Source organism: Carettochelys insculpta, chromosome 4 (assembly GCF_033958435.1).
Source record: "Carettochelys insculpta isolate YL-2023 chromosome 4, ASM3395843v1, whole genome shotgun sequence".
NCBI classification, from domain to species: domain Eukaryota; kingdom Metazoa; phylum Chordata; order Testudines; family Carettochelyidae; genus Carettochelys; species Carettochelys insculpta.
The window spans coordinates 111,197,539-111,218,618 of record NC_134140.1 but is presented as its reverse complement, the minus strand read 5'-3'; the positions used below and the strand labels follow the sequence as shown (position 1 = coordinate 111,218,618).

The window sequence follows — 21,080 nt, the reverse complement described above, 5'->3', positions numbered from 1 at the left end:
CACAAAACTACTAGTGAATGACTTGTGGTTTCATTGTCCATATTTCACAAAAGTAGTAGTGAATACACAATAGAAACTGTTAGGCTGATTATCAATTATCTGTTTTTGACAACTGATATCAAGTATAGTGAAAGACTAATTTCTTGGCACAGTGACAATCTAATGGTCAAATTCTGCACTGACTTCTTTTCCATACAGCCTATCAGAAGGCAGTTTTCCAAGGAATTACACTCTAAGTAATTCACTATTTCTAAACACGTGTTTATAATTTAGCAACATGTTAGATGTTCAAACTATACATTCTATTATATCATCCAAAGAAACTGGCTCATGGCAAGAAAATGAAAAGTAATCTTGAAGAAATATTGTCAGCTAAATGCACAGCTATGATAATGGCACAGGTGTGGAGCATGACTTGGAGAAGGAAAAATGAAACTGTGTAGCAAGAAAAGAGAGGTGCTTGTATTCACATTTTTATTACTGTAAAGGTAATTTTCTTTGGAATTGTTTGCCTCTAAAAACTTTATTCTACCATTGCCAAGATATCAGGAGGCCAGCATGCTCCAAAGTGGTAGGCTATTCTGTAGTAATTCCATATAATGGGCTGTCCAGATAAGTTTCAGTGATACTTGAATTTTCTTTCCAGATTGAGTATGAACACAGAGCTCCAGAATGCCGTCTTGGTCTAAAAGAAGGTCGTCCATTCTCAGGGGTCACTGCTTGCCTGGATTTTTGTGCTCATGCTCATAGAGACTTGCACAACATGCAGAATGGCAGTACACTGGTAAGTCACTGCAGCATATGGTCACCTTGTTTCAGCACTGATTACTTACATTTAATTAAGAACATAAGAATGGCCATTACTGGGTCAGATCAAAGGTCCATCTAGCCCAGTATCCTGTCTGCCAACAGTAGCCAGTGTCAGGTGACCCAGAAGGGTTGGAACGAAGACAATGATCAAGAGACTTGTCTCCTGCCATCCACCTCAAGGCTCGTATTCACATGGATTGTGGCTCTTGAATTATTGAATTTTTTACCGAATTGGAAAAAAATGCCTCTTCTTGCTATTTTGGTTGCCAACCCTTGTCCTAGAGTCTGCCATGTTGTTACACTTTCCAGGAATATTAGGGTGGTCTTTGAAAGTTTATGTAATATCATGGGAATTTTTTATATTAAACTGCATTGCCAATATATAGCTAGCTATTGCGCCACAACCTGAAGATACCTTGCCAGCTGCGATCCTAGCATTTCAGATCCCAGCTCATGGAATCATTAGCCAAAGAAGTCATTTAACTTTTGGGAACACATGGCTAGCCTGCTTAAATGTGTTATAATAATGTGTTCCTTTATATCACCAAACATGGGAAAGGGAGAGAGAGGGAGGGAAGTTGCATGCTTGGGTGCTGAATCTAGAAGCCAAAAAAGAAGTTAAGGCTTAACAAAGAACTTTTGAAAAAAAGAAGGGTTCGCATTCAGTGGGTACCTACACTGGATGCTCTAGTTGGCGTTACATCTGTTACCTCATCGAGCTTGTAACCTGATGTTACTGCCCCCTACCTGCTATTATAGAGTTATCTGAGCTGACAACTTAGTGCAAAATAAGCCAAAACTCCAGTTTTCTGTTACTCTCAGGATGGTTTTAGACCATTTTTCTACCATCCCTTTTGGACAGGTATGCACACTAACCAGAGAAGACAATCGTGAAATTGGCCAAATGCCAGAAGATGAACAGCTGCATGTACTCCCATTATACAAAATCTCTGATGTGGATGAGTTTGGAAGTATTGAAGGCCAGGAAGAGAAAAAGAGGAATGGCAGCATCCAAGTCCTCAGCTCCTTTAAGCGCAAAGTAAGGATGCTGGCAGAGCCTGTTAAGACATGCAGGCAAAAGAAGTTAGAAGCCAAGAAAGCAGCAGCAGAAAAGCTTTCCTCCTTGGAGAACAGCTCTAGCAAAACTGAAAAAGACAAGTCTGCAGTAGCACGCAACAAACAAGCCAGCTCGGAGGCTGTGGGTCATGCCAAACAGTTAGCAGGTAAACGCAGGCATCTTCTGTTAGATGCTCTACTTGTTAATGACAAATTGGCCATAGAAAAGGTAGTTTCTGAAGAGCCTTTAGAAAACCATGAGGTCCAGAAAGAGGAGTGAGGCAGAGCAATTGAAAGTCTCTGGTAAAAATACAAAGGGGAGAGAGAAAACCCGGGGAGAGGTTTCTCATTTCTGTTCATTTCTAATTTTGTATAACAGTTTTTACAGTTGTTGGAAATTAAGGGGGAGATAGGAAAGGGGTTGAGGCAGAACTGACAGAGGGCCTGGAGGGGGTTCCCAGCACAAACAGTGGGACTGCAGGGGGTTATCTACATGACCCAGTGGGCCAAGACACTAGGGAGCAAGGCACAGAGGAGATTGCAGGCCTGGCTCACCAGAGCAGAGCCCTTCAGTCAGGGCTGCAGTGAAATGAACCTGTCACCAGCCAGAACCATCCCATCCTTAGGATAGCTGGGGCAGCAGCCCTGGGCACCTTGCTTTGGGGTTCCCTGCAGCAGCTGCTTCAACTGTCCTATGGGAGGGACAGTCTGCAATATTGAGGTTAGCTCCAACCTCATCCCAGGGGCCCACGGAAGCCTAGGAGATTACCTGGGGGGCCACTCACTCTGGCAGCAGAAGTCAAGGAAAGCAGAACACCTGCTATGCAATCGGCCATTTCCTGGCAGGAAGCAAAGTGACCTGGCCTCAGCCCAGCCCACTCCACTCCACTCCCCCAAGCCCATGTTGCAGTGAAACAGGGTGACCTGGCTGGGAGTTGGGCAGGGGAGCAGAGCAGGCTGCTGGGTCACTCTGCTTTATAGGGCATGGTGAGTATGGGCAGTCCCCACTGCCTGCTGCCACGCTCCCCGCCAATCTCCATGGTAGTTGTAAATGCTGAGTTCCAAGGGCGTATGGGAGTGTGGGGCATGGTGTCCCAGGCCCTGCACTGCCTTAGGGACAGGCCAGCCCCTAGGCTCTGCATATCGATGAACATTTTCTGCCTGAGGATGGCGTGCACATTCCTGTGCCATGGGGTGAGTGAGTGGGCAAACAAGGCCATGCCAGCCAATCGCCACGGGCGCAAGCAGGCGACGCCGCTTTCCCACCATTGCTCAGCTAGAGGTTGTGTGTCAATTTCAGCGTGCCAAGTGGGGAAAGAAAGATTTACCACCTAGTGATGTAAAGCCCCATGGAACGAGTTAGCTGGTTAAATGCTGGGTTTGATCGGTTAGCCATTAAACAGGTGTGGGAGGGGAGAGCTGCGTCACTCTGCTCCTGCCACCATGGTGAGTGCAGGCAGGCCCCAATACCTCCCATGGTAATTGTCATGGCTTCGTTACTCGAGGGGCAGGCTGTGAAACAGGGGTGGTGGGAAGAGGGTCTGACCCTTGGGCTGGAGGCCCCCACCTGGGGCATGCAGAGACTGGGGCTTCCCTGCCTGTGGTGCCACCATTGGTGGGCAGTGCTCCAGGGCAGCTCCCAGCCACAGTGGTGCAGCCTGGCAGCACTCCAGGTACAGGTTCTCCAGCTGGGCGGGGGCACTCCCTTGGGGTGGGCTGGAGGAGCATCCCCAGTGGCCCTCCTCAGTCCGCTGCACAGGGGGGCCTGCTTCAGCCACGTACCCCTCACCTGCTGCGACCCTGCAGGGCTGAAGCAACCCCATGCCCACACCGGGTGCGAGGCTGCTCCAGCCCTTACCAGCTAACGGGTTAACCATTAACATTCCTATTACCGACATAGACTGATTTATACTGAATCCTGCCAAACCTAACCATAGGCCACCAAGTCCAGAGGAAAAGGCATATGAGGCCTTTGTAGCACAAATGGCAAAACTCTTCAAAACACAAGATCTGGTAGTAAATAGTCATAAGGTGCCAACTTCCTCTCTAGCTAGGGAATGCTTGACTCCCTGCTCCACCCTAGTTTCTGCCCCCCCACATCATTACTTCCGTAAACCCTACACCCCCTCCTTCCCTCTCCCGCTCCATCCCACCCTGCCTCTTTCCTACCTTTCTGCCCCCTCCCCTAAGCACATCCCATCCCTGCTCCTCCCCTCCCTCCCCGAGCCTCCTGCCTGCCGCGAAATATGTGTTCACAATGAGCAGGAGGGAAGGGAGGGGGAGAATTTGATCTGCAGGGTCACTGGCAGGTGAGAGGGCAAGAGGGAGGAAGCTCAGCTTCTGATAGGTGCTGAGCAGCAGCTAATTTTTCTCCATGGGTGTTCCGAGTTTGGAGCACACATTGAGTCAGTGCCTATGGTAATGCGTGACTTGAACAGCAGATGTCTGGGAAGTTAAAGCAACACAGCAAAACAAAACATGAAACGTAATGGGATAACCTTTGCGTTCAGAAGCTGGAGGAAGTAACCAAGGACACGGCCATGTCAGACTTCGTTCTGACCAACAGTGAGGAATTGGTTATGTATCTGAAGGCAATTCAGGTGAAAATAAAATGACAGACTTTTATGATTCAAAAGAAACTAAGAGCAGCACAATAAGGACAATGCACAAAGAAGCTGAATTTAACAAACTCAGAGAATAGAAAATAAAGGCCTATGGAAAGAAAATTGAAGAGAAAAAGGAGTTCAGGAGACCTGGCAGTTCTCTGAGAGGGAACGGCATCAGCAAACTATCTCATTGTGAAGGAGAAATGGGGAAAAAATAGTAAAAGGCCAACATCTCTATTAAGAGTTCTTTAGTGATCTGAAAAAGAAGAAGAATCCAACACAAAATGGAAACATAATAACAAGGAGTACAAAAGATCGTCACAAGCATGTAGAGCCAAAATCAGAAAGGTTAAGGCACAAAATGAATTTATATCTAGCAAGGGGCATAAGAGGACTTATGAATATATTACAGGTTAAACCTCCCAGCGACAGCCAGCCGGAGCCGGTCTCCATGGGGTCAAGACTGTGCAGCAGCCTGGCTGAGGCTGCTTAAATACCTGCAGGGCTGGGACTATGCGAGCAGCCTGTTCAGGGCTACACCAGGCACCCCCATGGCTGGGACCCTGTTGGCAAAATGGCCAATGAGAACGAGCCTCTGGGCTGGGCTTGGGACAGTGCCTGGCACCCTGGCCAGGGCAGGGACCTGGTTTCTGCAGAACCCAAGCCACGCTGGTGGCTCTGGCACCATGCCAGCAGCTCAGTGGGAGCAGAGTTGGCACCCATGGGGCTGGGGATGTGGTCAGGGCCATGTCCAGCATGAGGCTGAAACCAGTCTCTGAAGCTGGCAGGAGTCTGGCAGGAGGTAAGGGGGCCCCAGGGCTGGAAGTGGGGTGAAGGGGGGGGGGAAGAGGAGCAGGCAGCAGACTGGGTGGCTGGAGCAGGGCATCTCCCTTCATCCAGCAAATTCCCTTGTCTGGACCAGTCAGATCCCAGGGGTGCCAGACAAAGGAGATGCAACCTATAGCAGTATGAGCGAGACAAAGGAAAGTGTGGGTCTTCTGATTAGGGGAAGAAGAGCTAATAACAGAAGATATAATGAAAGCGGACATGTACAATGCCTCTGTTGCTTCATCTTCATTAAAAGGAAATTGTGACCAGCAACTTAATACAATTAATATTAACAAGGGGAAGGAAATGCAAACTGGAATAGGGAAAGAACAGGTTAAAGAATATTTAGGAAATTTAGATGTATTCTGGTCAGCCTGGCATGATAAATTCATCTTTGGGTACTTAAGGGAATGGCTGAAGCAATCTCTGAATTGTTAGGGATTATGATTGAGATCTTATGGAGGATGGATGGGGTCCAAGAGGACTGGAGAAGGGCAAACATAGTATCTATCTTTAAAAGAGATAAAGAGGACCTGGGGAATTATAGACCGGTCAGTGTAATTGAAGCCCGGCAAGTTATTAGGACAGGTTGTTTAATAATCAGTTTGCAAGCACCTAGAGGAAAATAGGGTGATAAGGAATAGGCAACATGGACTTGTCAAGATGAAATCATCTCATATCATACCAACCAAATTTCCTTCTTTGACCGGGCAACTGGTTTAGGGTATGAAGGGAAACAGACATCACACCTTGATTTTAGCAAGACTTTTGACACAGTCCGACCTGATATCTCATGTGCAAAGTAAGGAAATGTGATACAGGTTAAACTACTGTACACTGGGTGCAAAACTGTTTGAAAGACCATATTCAGAGTAATTATCAGTACTTCTGGGGTCTAACAAAAATCTATCCTGGGTCCAGTACAGGTCAATATTTTAAATTCATGACTTGGAGAATGGAGTGGCAACTATTCCTTATAAAATGTCTGGCTGACACCAAACAGGGAGAGGTTGGTGGCACTTGAAGGACAGGATTATAATTCAAAACCACCGTGACAAATGGTCTGAAAATTCAGCTAAGACAAGCACAAAGTACTTCAGTTTGGAAATTAAAATAAAATGCCCTGCTACAAATAGGGAGTAATGGGCAGTAATATTGCTGAAAAGGATCTGGAGGTTATACTGGATCACAAACTGAGTATGAGTCAACAGTGTGATGCAGTTGCGAAAGAGGCTAATATTCTGGGCTGTATTAACAGGCGTGTCCTTTGAAAGGCATACACAGTAATTATCCTGCCTTACTCAACTTGGCGAGGACCCAGCTGAAGTACTGCCTCCAACTCATAGTGCCACACTTACAGAAAGATGTAGACAAATTGGACAGAGTCCAAAGAAGAGTGGCAAAAAGCCTTTGAGAGAAGAATAAAAAGACTGAGCATATTCAGCATGAAGAAAAGCCAACCAAGAGTATATCTGATAATAGTCTTCAGATATGTCAGGGATTCTTAAAAGGACTATGATCAATTGTTCCCCATGCTTACTGAATGTATAAGACATTATCGGTATAATCTGAACCAAGTGAATGTTTCATTAGGTATGAGGAAAATCATTAAGTGTAGTTAAGTTCTGGAATTGGTCACCAAGAGAGGTTCTGCAATCCTCATCACTGGAAGTTTTCAAGAACAGGCTGGACAAATGTGTGTCAGGGATGGTCTAAATATACTTACTTCTGCCTCAGCAGAAGGTCCCTATATTTCTCTTATTCTCTGGATCACAGAATTTTTAAGTAATTATCTAGAAGTGCAAACAAACACCTGGCTGCACCTATATTACTCTCCTTCAATAGGAGTTAATCACCTGCAATATTAAGTGTCTTACATATCTTTAAAAATCTGATAGATTACTTTTAGTGGCTGCATTTGAAACTTCAGCCCTTCGATTTTATGCATTTGACTCTTCTCTAGAACAGGTCACAATGACTTTTGGTCCAAGCTTTCACAAATCACCTTGCTAGAAAGTTGGAAAAATAAAAGTCTTTAGTCCACTGAATTGCTGAATAGGGAAGGCAGACAAGTGACAGATGATGTGGAAGAAGTAGTACTAAGTACAAAAGTACCCAATGATTTTCTTGCCTCAGTTTTCACAGCAGAATATAGCATAGAGGTGAGCAAGTGGCAAAAGAACAGGTTAAGGACTATTCAGAAAAGCTGGGCCGGAAGAAGTTCTTGGGGCCCAGTGCAATGCATCCAAAGTTTCTGAAAGAGTTGGCAGATGTGATTGCAGAGAAAATGTTCTATCTTTGAAAATCAGTGGTAATCCGGGTGGTCCCGGAGAGTGGAAAAAGGCAAATACAGAGCCCATCTATAAAGAGGGAAGAAGGAGAATCTGGGGAACTACAGATGCACCTCAGTCCCCAGAAAAATCATGGAGCAGACTCTCAAGGAATCAATTTTGAAACCCTTGGAGAAAAGGAAGGGTGATACAGAAAACGGATTCATCAAGGGAAGTCATGCCTGACCAACCTGATTGCCTTCTATGAGGAGATAATTAGCTCCCTGGATGTGGGGAAAGCGGTGGAAGTGATATACTTTGACTTTAGCAAACCTTCTGATGTGATTTTCCATGATATTTTTGCCAGAAAGATTAAGTAATATGATGTGGCTGAGTGAACTATAACATAGATAGAAACCTGGCTATATCATTGCATTCAACTGGTAGTGATCAACAGCTTGATGTCAAGGTGGCAGTCAAGTGTCAAGCAGAGTGGCCCAGGGGTTGGTCTTGGGGCTGATTTTGCCGATGATGAGATGAACTGCAGCCTCAAGAAGTTTGCAAATGACACTAAACCAGGAGGGAGAAGTAAATAGGCTGGAGGGTAGGGATAGGGTCCAGAGTGGCCTATGCAAATTGGAAGATTGGGCCAAAATAAATCAGATGAGGTTCAACAAGATCAAGTGATCTTAGGGCAGAAGAATCCCATGCCCTTCTACAGTCTGGGGACTGACTGGCTAAGCAGCAGTTCTGCAGAAAAGGACCTGTGGTTTACAGTGAACAAGAACCTGAATTTGGGTCAACAGTGTGTCCTTGTTGCCAAGAAGGCTAATGGCATATTGGGCTGCATTTGTAGAAGCATTGCCAGTAAATGGAGGGTAGTGAGTATTCCCCTCTATTCTACACTGGTGAGACCAGATCTAGAGTACTGCATCCCATTTTGGGGTCCCTGCTACAGAAGCAATGTGGACAAATTGGAGAGCGTCCAAGAGAGGCAATGAAAATGATTAGGGGATTGGGACACAACTTATGAAGCAAGTCTGAGGAAACTTAGCTCATTTAGTCTGGAGAAGAGAAGGAGAGAGGGGGAATTCGACAGCAGCCTTCAATTAACAGGCAGGTTCCAAAGGAGAGGGAGCTAACCTGTTCTCAGTGGCAGCAAATGACAGAACAAGGAGGAATGGTCTCACACTGAGGTGGGGAGAGGTCTAGATTGGATATTAAGAAAAACTAAGATGGTGGTAAAGCACTGAAATGAGTTACCTAGGGAGGTGGTGGAATGTTCCATCAATAGAGGTTTATAAGGCCTGGACTGACAAAGGCCCATCTGGGATGATTTAATTGGGATTAGACCTCCTTTGAGCAGGGGATTAGACTAGATGACCTCCTGAGGCCTCTTCCTACCCTAATTTTCTTGATTCTAGCTGTAATAGGAATTGCATTTGTGATGGTAGACAGGGATTCTTCCGTTTATGTATGTGGAAAATGTAATGGAAATTTCTTGGGGGTTTTCATCAAGAGTCAATGTAAAATGATTTTTTTTCTTTTCATGCCTGCAGATCTTTTACGTCTTTCAGGACCAGCCACATTACAACATCAGCAACATCAACAGTATACTCTCGCTAACAGCCCTCAGTCAAAATCTATCAACTCTTACACTGGTTCAGGTCCTGGAAATCTTTATATGAGGCTGTCTAATTCAGCTAATGGTTATCCAAGCTCTTCATACAGTTCAGATCTCTATGGAGGGTCCAACCCCATGAATCTTTATACAACCTCATCGCAGTCTGCAGGGTCTTATTTGAATTCTTCCAATCCTATGAACCCTTACACAGGATCATTAAGTCAGAATAATCAATATCCACCTTACCAATGCAACGGAAACATGTCTATAGACAACTGCCCCTCTTACTTGGGTTCTTACCCTTCACAACCTCAACATTTGGACTTGTATAGGTATCAGAGCCAAGACTCTTTATCTAAATTAAGTCTGCCACCCATTCATACACTGTACCAGCATAGGCTTGGGAATAACCAGAGTTTTAGTCCCAAGTACTTGAATTATGGAAACCAAAATATGCAGGTAGACTCTTTCAGTAACTGCGCCAATAGACCAAATGTACACCATGCAGGGTCTTTCTCCCCTTACTCCACCCAGGAGGCTGACAGCCACTTCATGGATGTTGCCTCAAGATTAAAATCTAATTTTAGCAATCCCAGTGTGGACTATACTTCCATAAATAAAAACGGTGAACATCACCGACATACACCTTCACATCTAGTGCATGAATACCACTCAGCTTCAAGTATATTCAGTGGTCCTCATTCACTACAGCTCCAAAATAAGGATAGTGAAATGACTTCACACTTAGTAAATGGGTTGTCCAATATGCTTCCAGGCCTTAACTACGATAGGACTACTCCCCAGCATGGTTTAAATAAAATGGATAGCCTGAATCCAGAAAAGGCAGAAGATCCTGATGAGGTTTGGTCAGATAGTGAGCATAGTTTTCTGGATCCAGATATCGGAGGAGTGGCAGTTGCGCCATCTCACGGGTCAATTCTCATTGAATGTGCAAAACGTGAGCTCCATGCCACAACCCCCTTGAAAAATCCCAACAGGAACCATCCTACCAGGATATCACTTGTCTTCTATCAACACAAGAGTATGAATGAGCCAAAACATGGTCTGGCTCTGTGGGAGGCAAAGATGGCTGAGAAGGCAAGAGAAAAAGAGGAGGAGTGTGAGAAATATGGTCCCGACTACGTGCCTCAAAAATCGTATGGCAAAAAATCAAAGCGTGAGCCTGCTGAATCACACGAATCCTCAGAGCCAACATATGTGCGTTTTGTCAAGTCTCTTGCACAAAGAACTATGTCAGTCACCACAAACTCCACAGTAACTACATCTCCATATGCCTTTACACGGGTTACAGGGCCTTACAACAGATATATATAGCTTCATACCTTTGTTGGTTACCTCATTTTAAAAAACAAAATTGTCAATAGAATAGTTCTCATTTAGATGGCAGTGAGGGGTGGGGAGGGAAACAAACAGTATTTTCATTAGCCTTGTCAGTGGAAAAGCCTCAGCACACCAGCAAAAAGAGGTAATTTTACCACCGCACTTATTTTCCACTGATTTGTAAGTGGTCACAGATGGCATGTGGAAATAAGACCAAAGCATCCTATGCAAAAAAAAAAGTGTTTCACAATTTACATTGAAAAACACTGGCTCCATTATTAGAAGAAAGAATCTTCAACTGTAATTTTTTCCTTACAGTTTTGCACATCTGTGACCACTTTTAATAATATCACGTTTGCGTAGTCATGGAACAGGAGCAAAAAATTAAAATACTGTAGTATTACAACAGCAGGAATCTTAAAATACCATCTGGTGCTGAATCTACGATGTACTGAAATACTGGAATTATGGCTTTTTAACATGCAGTTTTTACTGTAATCTTAATAGTCTCTTGATTTTATTTAACAAAATACATACATATAGAACATAATAGACAGCAAAACACTGAATTTGTTTGGATATTCTAAAACATGGTGCTATCTAAGAAAATGGTGTCTTTATTATAACCGTTGAATAGTTAATGCCTTTATAATATTTTAAAATGTTAATGGTGTATTCAAATATCCTTGAAGAACAGGGGGGGACCTTTTCATTCATGTTTGTATCAAAATTGCCTGTTACTAAAACATGCTTACTTTTTAACATACGGGAATTAAAGATCTCTAGATTTTGCTCATCCAGTCAAGTCCCGGTTAAGGGACATTAATATTTAGAGAGATTTTTTTAAAAAAATAGTGTTTCAGAAGCACTTTGTCTAAGCTTGGCAACTTGAATGGTGCTAAGGTACTGAGACATTAAAAGAAAAAGAACGTTTACGTTGATTTTAAAAAGCAAAGATTAATTTTTGGAAGAAAAACCTTTAAAATATGTTTGGCTTTAGCCATGCATCTGCTGGTGGGCTACACATCCATTTTTAATAAGTCAGTTACAATAAAAATGGGGTTTACTGGATACAAGGGAGTGCTTTAGTATACAAAACACGTTTTATTGGTGCTCATCTCTCACAGCTATACTGTAACAGGTTTTGGTTTTTTTTTTACAATTATTATGACACGTTCATTGCTCAAATGAATACAGTTTTAAAGAGAGAATTTTATATTAACCACAGGTAATAATTAGCAGCATGTGACAGATTCTACAACTAGTTAGCTTAGGCTTCTGCTATTTCAAAAATATCTGTACACTCTTCAGATAATTGAATGGCAGATTGCTTTCGTGTTGATAATTATGTACATTGTGGTGTATGTCATTTCTCAGTGTAAGTGTCCTCTTTTCCAGGAAGATTAAGCAGACTGATGCCTACATAAAATGAATGAAGCAGGGTTAGTTCTGTGTGATTCCATTGACTAAATGGAGGATAAAAGGCAGCTGGCTTGCTGTGGTGGTTTTAAATCATTAATTTGTATTAAAAAAAAAAAGCAAAAAGTTGTATAGTAAATTAAATTGTAAACAAAATCTTCTTTTTTAACTCAATGCTTTAGTATTTTAGTACTGTAAAATTATATATACGTATACACACACACACACATATATATATATATATATATATATATATATACACACACACACATATATATATATATATATATATACATATACACACACACACACACACACTTTATATATATATTTGGGTTTGAAGCTGAATTCACATCATGGTGCTACTCAGCCTGCTACAAATATATCATAATGTGAGCTAAAGTACAGTAAATGATTTGAGTGATGTTCCTACCTGTCATATACCTCAACACTAGTTTGGCAGTAGGATATTGAACTGAGAGTGAAAGTTTATAATATTGTATACACCTGACCCTTTAGCCTTTCAAAAATATACCTTTTTTTCTCAGTACTTGATATTTTAGCAAGTATAACTTGAACTTCAACCTTTTTATTTTTTCCTACAAATTCAGGGATATTTCAGCTCATCTTATCCTTATGCCAACACATCACCTGTGTATATGTAAAGCTGTTGTAGGTTAATAAATATATTATTCTTGTGGGTTTCATTTTATTTTTTTCAGGGATTTAACTCTTCTCTTTTGAATCCCGCTTCTGCTTTTACTTGTATATGTATTGATGTAACAAACTAATTTTGTAAATTTGTTAGCTCTTTTTATTGTAATGAAAGTGTTAAAAAGTTTGACTGTTTTGCCTATTTCAAACAAAGAAAGAAAGTAGAATGCACTGAGCTAATTAAAGGGAAAATTGTAAGTCAGAGGTTTGGCAAGTGACCGTTTGCTAGAGTGTTTCAAATCACTCTCTAAACAAAGCTTCCAGAATACTGTAATGAATAAAATAATTTTTAAAGGTACAGTCTGTACGAGGGCTTTCCTAAGCAAGCAAACCTTCTTAACTTAGCTATTTGTTGTGCAATATACTGTGAGATTAATCTATAAACATTTTGTCTAGCAGAATTACAACCTAATTCTACTAAATGAAAGGAGGCCTTTTGGTTTTATTGGTCAAATATTTATATTATGACAATTTAAATTCTTAGTATGTGGTTTTGCCCCCTGTAAATACAAACATTATTTAAAAAAAAACATTGTTTTCATTGGAACAGGAGTTTCAAGGTTTTAAAACCTTAACTGTACTTACCTTATGTATTAGATTAATTGAATCATTTTAAAATTTAATCTCTTGAATTTTATTTGAATCGTATTCATCATGCCATTCATAGTTGAAGTTTGATTATATACCATTTACTGTCATTTGCCAAACTGCTAGCAAACAATAGCAGAAGGCTTAGTTGGGGATTCAATTATTGTAAATAACTGAACTGTAATTTTTGGTGTACAGAACCTTGCCTCAGAATGGATGAAAAAGCAGACATAAAATTTTGTGTATAGGATTATCAGGTTGACTATAGCCATACTTGAAGATGCTTTTGAGTAGTGTCAACTTTACTTGAATGAATTTTTCATCTTGATTGACGCACAGTGGTATAAAGTTCACATATAAAGCTAGTGGTTAACTTGTGTAGGAAACTTTAGCAGTTTGACACTAAGGTAATGAACTTCTCTGTGTGTTTTCCATGCTTACATTGTTCCCTTTTTTAAAAAAAAAAACTTTAGTTTCCCTCATTTTCATGAAATGTTTGATAAGTCTATAAAAATCTGAGGATGGTTATAAATACTGTAAGTATTGTAATGTAATGAATGCAGGTTATTTGAAAGCTGTTTATTATTATATCATTCCTGATAACTCTGAGATGTGGGTGTTTTTAATAAAATTTATATTTATTTAATGCACTCAAAGTCTGTCTTACAAAAACTCATGTTTCATGATGAATAATTTTTACCAAGCACATACAGCCAACAATAGTGTGTATACAATTCTGGTTTCCTGAGGTCAAGGAAAAGGTCAGTAAACTGAAAAGGATTTGAAGAAACCAAATAAAAATGGATGCGCAATTTGGAGAAGTTAGCATTAAATGCAGCTAAGTGGGGGAACATCACTGTCAAGATTACGGAAAGTTTATACCGAAAGTTTGTACTGAAAGGTTGTACAAAGAAAAGGAGGATTATTTAGTGTGGGTTAACAAGGATGGACTTAACTAGTTACTCCTGATTCAGTTGGGAACAAGAAAATTTAGTCTGAACAAGAGAGAAAAAAAAATCTAGTGGTCTGCTGAAAATCTAAAATGTGTCAAACTAAAATTGTCTGAACATTCTAGGACGTGCATAGGCTCAGTCATTTAGAGGCTTGACAGAACTACCACACAGAGTTTGAACCTCTCTAGTCCAGCTCCCTCAGGACCCATCTGGTATGAAACCAATGAATTTGTTGAACTGCAAGAGGTCAATTTTGTCTAGCAGCATTACCAACAATTTCGCTGCTTACAGGGCTCTTAGAAGACATTTAGGGGTAAAGTACAGCTAAATAACAGCACAGAGCATTGAGAGCTAGAACTGGTGGCTGGAAACAAACTTTATGGGACCACAGGAAACTTGTCCACACCCATAGTAAGTGGATATCTTGCTACATAAAATCATGCTGGACCATGGATGTTGCTGGACCAGAGAGTTTCAACCAGTAGTGCAAAACAGCATAGTTCTACTGACTTTCATAACGCTCACTTCATGACACCTGTTTAGGAGCTAGGTAAGAAAATTTAAATGAGGGAATAATTCCACTGACTTTAGTGGTATAAGAACAAACATGGTCATATGCTGTGAAACCAATGGTGCATCTAGTTGTGAATCCTGACTTCTCTGTGGCAGGCTCCAGATGCTTCAGAAGGAATGAACAGGATAGTTTATTGCAAGATCCATCCTATTATCCAGTCCCACTTCCTGCCAGTCAGAGGTTTAAGGTACACCCAGAACAGGGGTTTGCATCCCTGATAATATTGGCTTATAGCTATTGATGCACCTATCCCCAATAAACTTGCCTAATTCTTTTTAGAACCAAGTTATACATCTGGCCTTCATAGTACCCCGGGCAGTGAGTTCCACAGTGTGCAGATGGTGTGAAGAAGTTCCATAACCCTAATCATTTTGTTGCCCTTCTTTGTACGTTTTCCAAATCTGTCATTTTATGAGGTTAACCATAGATGCATGCAATATTTAAAGTGTGGCACACCATAAATGTATCTAATGTTTTGTAATATCTGTTTTATCAATCTCTTCCCTCACACTTGCTTAGAATTTTAATTGCTGTTCCAGATTGAGCAGAGATTTCTCAGAGAACTGTTCACAATGGCACCCATAGCTCTTTCTTGAATGGTAGCAGCTAATTTAGGCCCCTAGTTTTATGTGTACATTTTATGTGTACAGTTGGGATTGTGTATATGACTTTGGGCTAATCAACACTGAATTTGATCTGCTGTTTTGTTGCCCAGTCACCCAGAATTGTAAGCTTCCTTGGCAACCCTTCTAAATCTACTTTGGATGTAACGATCAAGAGTAATTCTGTACCATCTGCAAACCTTTCCGCACCCCTGCTTGCACCTTTTTCTCCATCATTTGTTCCTATGTTGATCAGCGAGGCTCCCAGCACAGATTTATCTCTGAAAACTGACCATTGATTCCTAGTCTTGGTTCTCCATGTTTTAACCATTTACTCAGACCAATGCATGGGGAGGGGTGGGGGCGAAACAAGGTGTTCTTTGTAAACTGAGCATTGGGACAGCCACCCAGGGGAGATTCAGGAGCCACCCAGCTGACTGGTAGAGCAACTACAGCCAACAGCATGTGTTTTACTGGTGGTGAACATCTGCACATGCTTCAGTACACGTAAAATTAATTTCGCCCCTAGATAGAAAACATTAGAGGGAACATTAGGAACACTGGAACACAAGGGAGCATATTTCCCCCGAACACACACACAAATGCCACAGGTAGCCCAGGGGACTAGCAGGAGTGGCGTGCTGACACCCATAACTGCAGTTGTCCACCCCCACACACATACACACCTCACCAGCAGCAGCAGCAGGGGAAGTGGAGGGATGCTGAGGTTTTGACACCTGCCCAGGTCTGCTGATAGGGGTGCAGGCATGGGGGGGGGGGCAATTGTACAGTGACCTGGAGTTCCCAGCCACTGCCACTACCACAGCAGCAGCAGCAGCTGGAGCCCCAGGCTCCTTTGCAATGCCGTGGAAGCACCACTCCACCCAGCACTGAGGGCAGGGGTCAAGGGCGCTGCACTGTGCTCAAGAAAGGGTAGAGCCTCAGTGGAAGGGGAGGGGATAAGGGCTTAGTGCCACCTGGAGCAGCATTAATGGCTGACTGCCCGTAGCTCCACCTTTTCTGGGATGCAGAGTAGGCCCCATATACACACACCATGCCCCTGGGTCAGCTGTGGCTGTCGGTCCCACAGCTCCTGCTTCTTCCCTGGGTGATGCACTGAGAACTGGGAGAGCAAAGTGGAGTTATGCAGATAAAGGCTGTGTTCCTCTGCTCCCTGCAACACTGCTATCGGTGAATGCTTGGGGCCTGATCCCTGCTACTAGTTCCAGAGCCTAGCTAGTTCCCCAGGCTGTATTGCTCGGGGGAGAAGCCTTGTGGGAAGAGGTGGAGGAGGAGTATGGCAGGGGCAGGGTCTGGGGCAGAGAGGAGGTTGTCCCAAACATCCCTCAGGCGAGGGTGGCATGAGGGGAGTCGTGCAGCAGCCAGTCCTGTGGCTGGTGTCCCTCTTGAGCCTCTACTGATCCATGAGAGAATCTTCTCTTTGATCCCATGACTACCTACTTTGCTTAAACAGCCTTTTGTGAGGGACCTTGTCAAAGGCATTCTGAAAGTCTAAAAACACTATGTCCACTGAATCATCCTTGTCTATATGTGTGTTTCCTCCCTCAAATAATTCTTAGAAATTGCTAAGGCATGATTTCCCTTTACAAAAGCTGTGTTGACTCCTTCCCAAAAATACCATATCCTGGCACCTTGGAACTGATAAGTTTTTCCAAAACCACCTATTCTGACACCTCAGTCTGGGATAATTCCTTAGGTTTGTCACCTAAAAATAATGGCTCAGGTGAGAAAATCTCCCTCACATCCTCCACAGTGGAGGCTGATGTACAGAATTCATTTATATTCTCTGCAACAGCCTTGTCTTCCTTGCATGCTCCTTTAGCACCTAGTTAGTCCAAAGGCCCCTCTGACTGACTGGTAGGATTTCTGCTTCTCTTATATACTTAAAAGTGCAGCCAAATGCAAGGAATGTAGGCCATACTTACAGTGGGGAACTTTATCCAGGGAACAAAAGATGAGAATGGCCGTATTAGGTCAGACCAAAGGTCCATCTACCACAGCACCCCATCTTCCAGCAGTGCCCAAAGCCAGATGCCCCAAAGAGAGTGAACAAAACAGATAGCCATCTAGTGAACCTCTCCAGTCATCCATTTCCAGCCTCTGACAGAGGCTAGGGACACCATTCCTACCCGTCCTGGCTAACAGACATTGATGGACCTAACCTCCACAAATTTATCTAGTTGTTTTTTGAACCCTGCTAAAGTCCTGGTCTGCACAACATTCTCTGGCAAGGAGTTCCACAGGCCTACTATGCACTGCATGAAGAAAAACTTCTTTTTGCTGGTTTCAAATCTGCTACCCATTAAATTACATTTGGTGACCCCTGGTTCTTAAATTATGGGAACAAATAAATACATTTTCTTTTTTTACTTTTTCCATACCTGTCATGATTTTATAGATCTCTACCATATCCCCTGCTTAATCTCATTTTTTCTAGAATGAAAAGTCTTTAATCTTTCTTCATATGGCACCATTCCAAACCCCTAATCCTTTTGGTTGCCCTTCTCTGAACGTTTTCCAATGCCAATATATCTTTTTTGAGATAAGGAGACCACATCTGTATGCACTATTCAAGATGCAGGTAACCATGGATTTATACAGAGGCAATAAGATTCTCTCTGCCCTGCTATCACTTTTTTAATAATTCCTAACATAGTTTGCTTTTTTGACTGCTGCTTCACATTGAGAGGATGTTTTCGGAGAACTACTCACAATGACTCCAAGACGTCTCTCGAGTGGTTATAGCTAAATTAGTCCTAATCAGTTTGCATTTATAGTTGGGATTATTTTTTCCAAATATGCATTACTTTACATTTATCAACCTTAAATTTCATTTGCTATTTTGTTGCCCAATCACTTAGTTTCATGATTGTTTTCCACTGTCTGCTTTCTTATCTATCTTGAACAGTTTAATATCATCTGCAAATTTTGCCACCTCACTCTTTACCCCATTTCTCCAGATCATTTGTGAATAGGTTGAACAGCATTGGTCCCAGTACAGACCCTTAGGATACACCATTAGTCAATACTCTCCATTCTGAAAACTTACCATTTATTCCTATCCTTTGTTTCCTGTATTTTAACCAGTTATCAATCCATGGGCCGACCTTCACTCTTATACCATGACAACTTATTTTACTTATGAGTGTGTGGTGAGGGATTTTGTCCAAGGGTTTTCTAGAAATCTAAGTACACTATATACCCTGGACAACCCCTTTTCCACATGTTTATTTACCACCTCAAAGAACTCCAGCAGATTAGTGATGCATGATTTTCCTTTACAGAAGCCATGTTGACTTTTCCCCTGACAAATTATATTAATCTAGTTTCAAATAATTTGCCCAGTACTGATGATAGACTTACTGGTCTGTAATTGCCAGGATCACCTCTAGAGACCTGTTAAAATATCGGCATCATGTTAGCTATTGTCCAGTTGTTAGGTAAAGAAGCTGATTTAACAGATAAACTGCACACCACAGACAATAGCTCCGCAAATTCATATTTGAGTTCTCTCAGAACTCTTGGGTATATGCCATCTGATCCTGGTGACTTCCTACTATTAAGTTTATCAATTTGTTTCAAAACCTCCTCTAGCACCACCTCAATCTGGGACAATTCCTCCGATTTGTCACCTAAAAAGAATGGCTCAGGTTTGGGAATCTCCCCAACATCCTCAGCTGTGAAGACCAAAGCAAAGAATTTAGTTTCTCTACAATGACCTTATCTTTGAGTGCTCCCTTAGTACCTTGATCATCCAGAAGCCCCACTGGGGCTGCATCTACACTAGCAAGTTCTTTCGAAAAATCTGGCCCTTTTATGAAAGAACACGCAGAGCATCTACACACACAATGTGCTCTTTGACCCAAAATTGAAAGAATGCAGCTCTTCTTCTGGAAGCCCTCTTCCGCTCCCAGATCAGGAAGAGTGCCTTCTTTTGAAAGAAAGCATATGCAGACACTCCATGGTCTCTTTCTTCAGAAAAGCAGTCCTCATAGCCCAGGATTTTTCAGTCCCTGGCCCATTCTTTCAAGAGAGTAGAGGCTGTGTGGACACTGTATCAAAAGAGCGGATCACTTTTTTTGATCCACTTTTGTGCGTGTGTGTATGGAAGCACCCTTTTGAAAGAAAAGGTTTTTTCAAAAGAGATCTTCTGGAAGAACTTCTTTCAAAGGATCATTATAGTGTAGATGTAGCCTGCTTGTTTAGCAGGCTTCTTTCTTCTGATGTACTTAAAAACATTTTGCTATTACTTTGAGTTTTGGTCTAGCTGTTTTTCAAACTCTTTTTTGGCTTTTCTGAGTATGTTTTTATATTTAACCTGACAGAGTTTACAGTCCTTTCTATGTTCCTCACTAGGATTTAACTTCTGGAATTTAAATCATGTCTTCTTATCTCTCACTGCTTCCTGTACCTGGTTGTTAAACCACAGTGGCACCTTTTAGGTTTTCTCACTGTGTTTTTTAATGTGGGGTACACATTTAAGTTGGGCTTCTCTTGGGCTTCTCTGAACAGTTTCCATGCAGCTTGCAGGGATTTTACTTTTGGACTGTACCTTTTATTTTCTGCTTTGCTAACCTCATTTTTGTGTAGTTCCCCTTTCTGAAATTAAATGCCACAGCGTTGGCAGCAGGAACTGATCAGACTTGGGGGTTGTTCACAGTGAATAATTAGCAGAACAGGCACTCCCAGTGTGATGCTGCAGCCAAAAGTACTAATGAATTCATGACTAGGAGACTCTCAAGAAGGTGTAGACAGGCTATATTACCTCTGTATTTGGCACTGGTGCAATTGACATTGGAATATTGAATCAGTACTGCATTGTTGATGACTCTACAATTTCCAACAAGTAATGGAGCCAGACTATTGCTAGGATTCTGTTTGTCCCCAACTTTGTTGTCCTTTTGATTCCTTAACACTTTTCTACAATTCCCAGCTTATGGTTTATATTCACTGCTATCAACTTCCCCTTTCTTCTATTTGTTATATATTTTGATTGTATTCACTTCCCATTTTTTAAAGCAGTGTAGTCTTCTTCCTCAGTTGTGGCTTTTGGGCACCTAGTAAAGTATATTTATACAATTCTCAAGGTGTAGTCATATTTCTCTGCTTCACTTTTTTCTTTTCAAACTGATTTGGATTATAATTGCTTTCAGCTTTGTGAACATGACCCTTTATCAGGGGTGTGTGTGTGTGTGTGTGTGTGTGTGTGTGTGTGTGTGTGTGTGTGTGTGTGTGTGTGTGTGTGTGTGTGTGTATTTTAAATTGGATTGGACTTCATGCCGTTTGAACTGTATATAACAAATGTGATCAAGTTGATCACTTGCTCAAACCTACACTAATTTTTAGTTCTGTGATCAATTTCTCTGTATCTGGTAAGATAGAATTCTCCCCTATTGGATGCAACCTTTGAGACAGGATATCTGTAATATTTAGAAATTCCAAGAATGTTTCAGTCCTGGCAGGACATGACCTCCAGTACGTATCAGCCAGATTGAAGGCCCTCATGATCATTTTCCCTATAAATTATATATTGGTGCATCACGAGCCATCTACCCATCCTATTACTTGATGTAGCAGTCTATAGTAGACAACAACAAGTTATCCCACCCTGTCATCTATCAGCTCTCCAGACACTGATCTATAGACATTCACTATCATTTACGTCCATACTGTC

General features: G+C 41.9%; 1 protein-coding gene across 2 annotated transcripts in view; it reads left to right on the top strand.

Annotated features, from left to right (window-relative positions):
- Positions 1–13,906, top strand: part of TET2 (tet methylcytosine dioxygenase 2) — a 97,699-nt gene extending 83,793 nt beyond the window's left edge. For both annotated transcript variants that reach the window (XM_074993490.1, XM_074993491.1), the window contains 3 exons: positions 647–784; positions 1,673–2,033; positions 9,130–13,906. In XM_074993490.1, the coding sequence (XP_074849591.1) occupies positions 647–784; positions 1,673–2,033; positions 9,130–10,529 (1,899 nt within the window). In that variant the 3' untranslated portion in view covers positions 10,530–13,906. The remainder of the gene's footprint in view (positions 1–646; positions 785–1,672; positions 2,034–9,129) is intronic.
- The last annotated feature ends 7,174 nt before the right edge of the window (positions 13,907–21,080 follow it).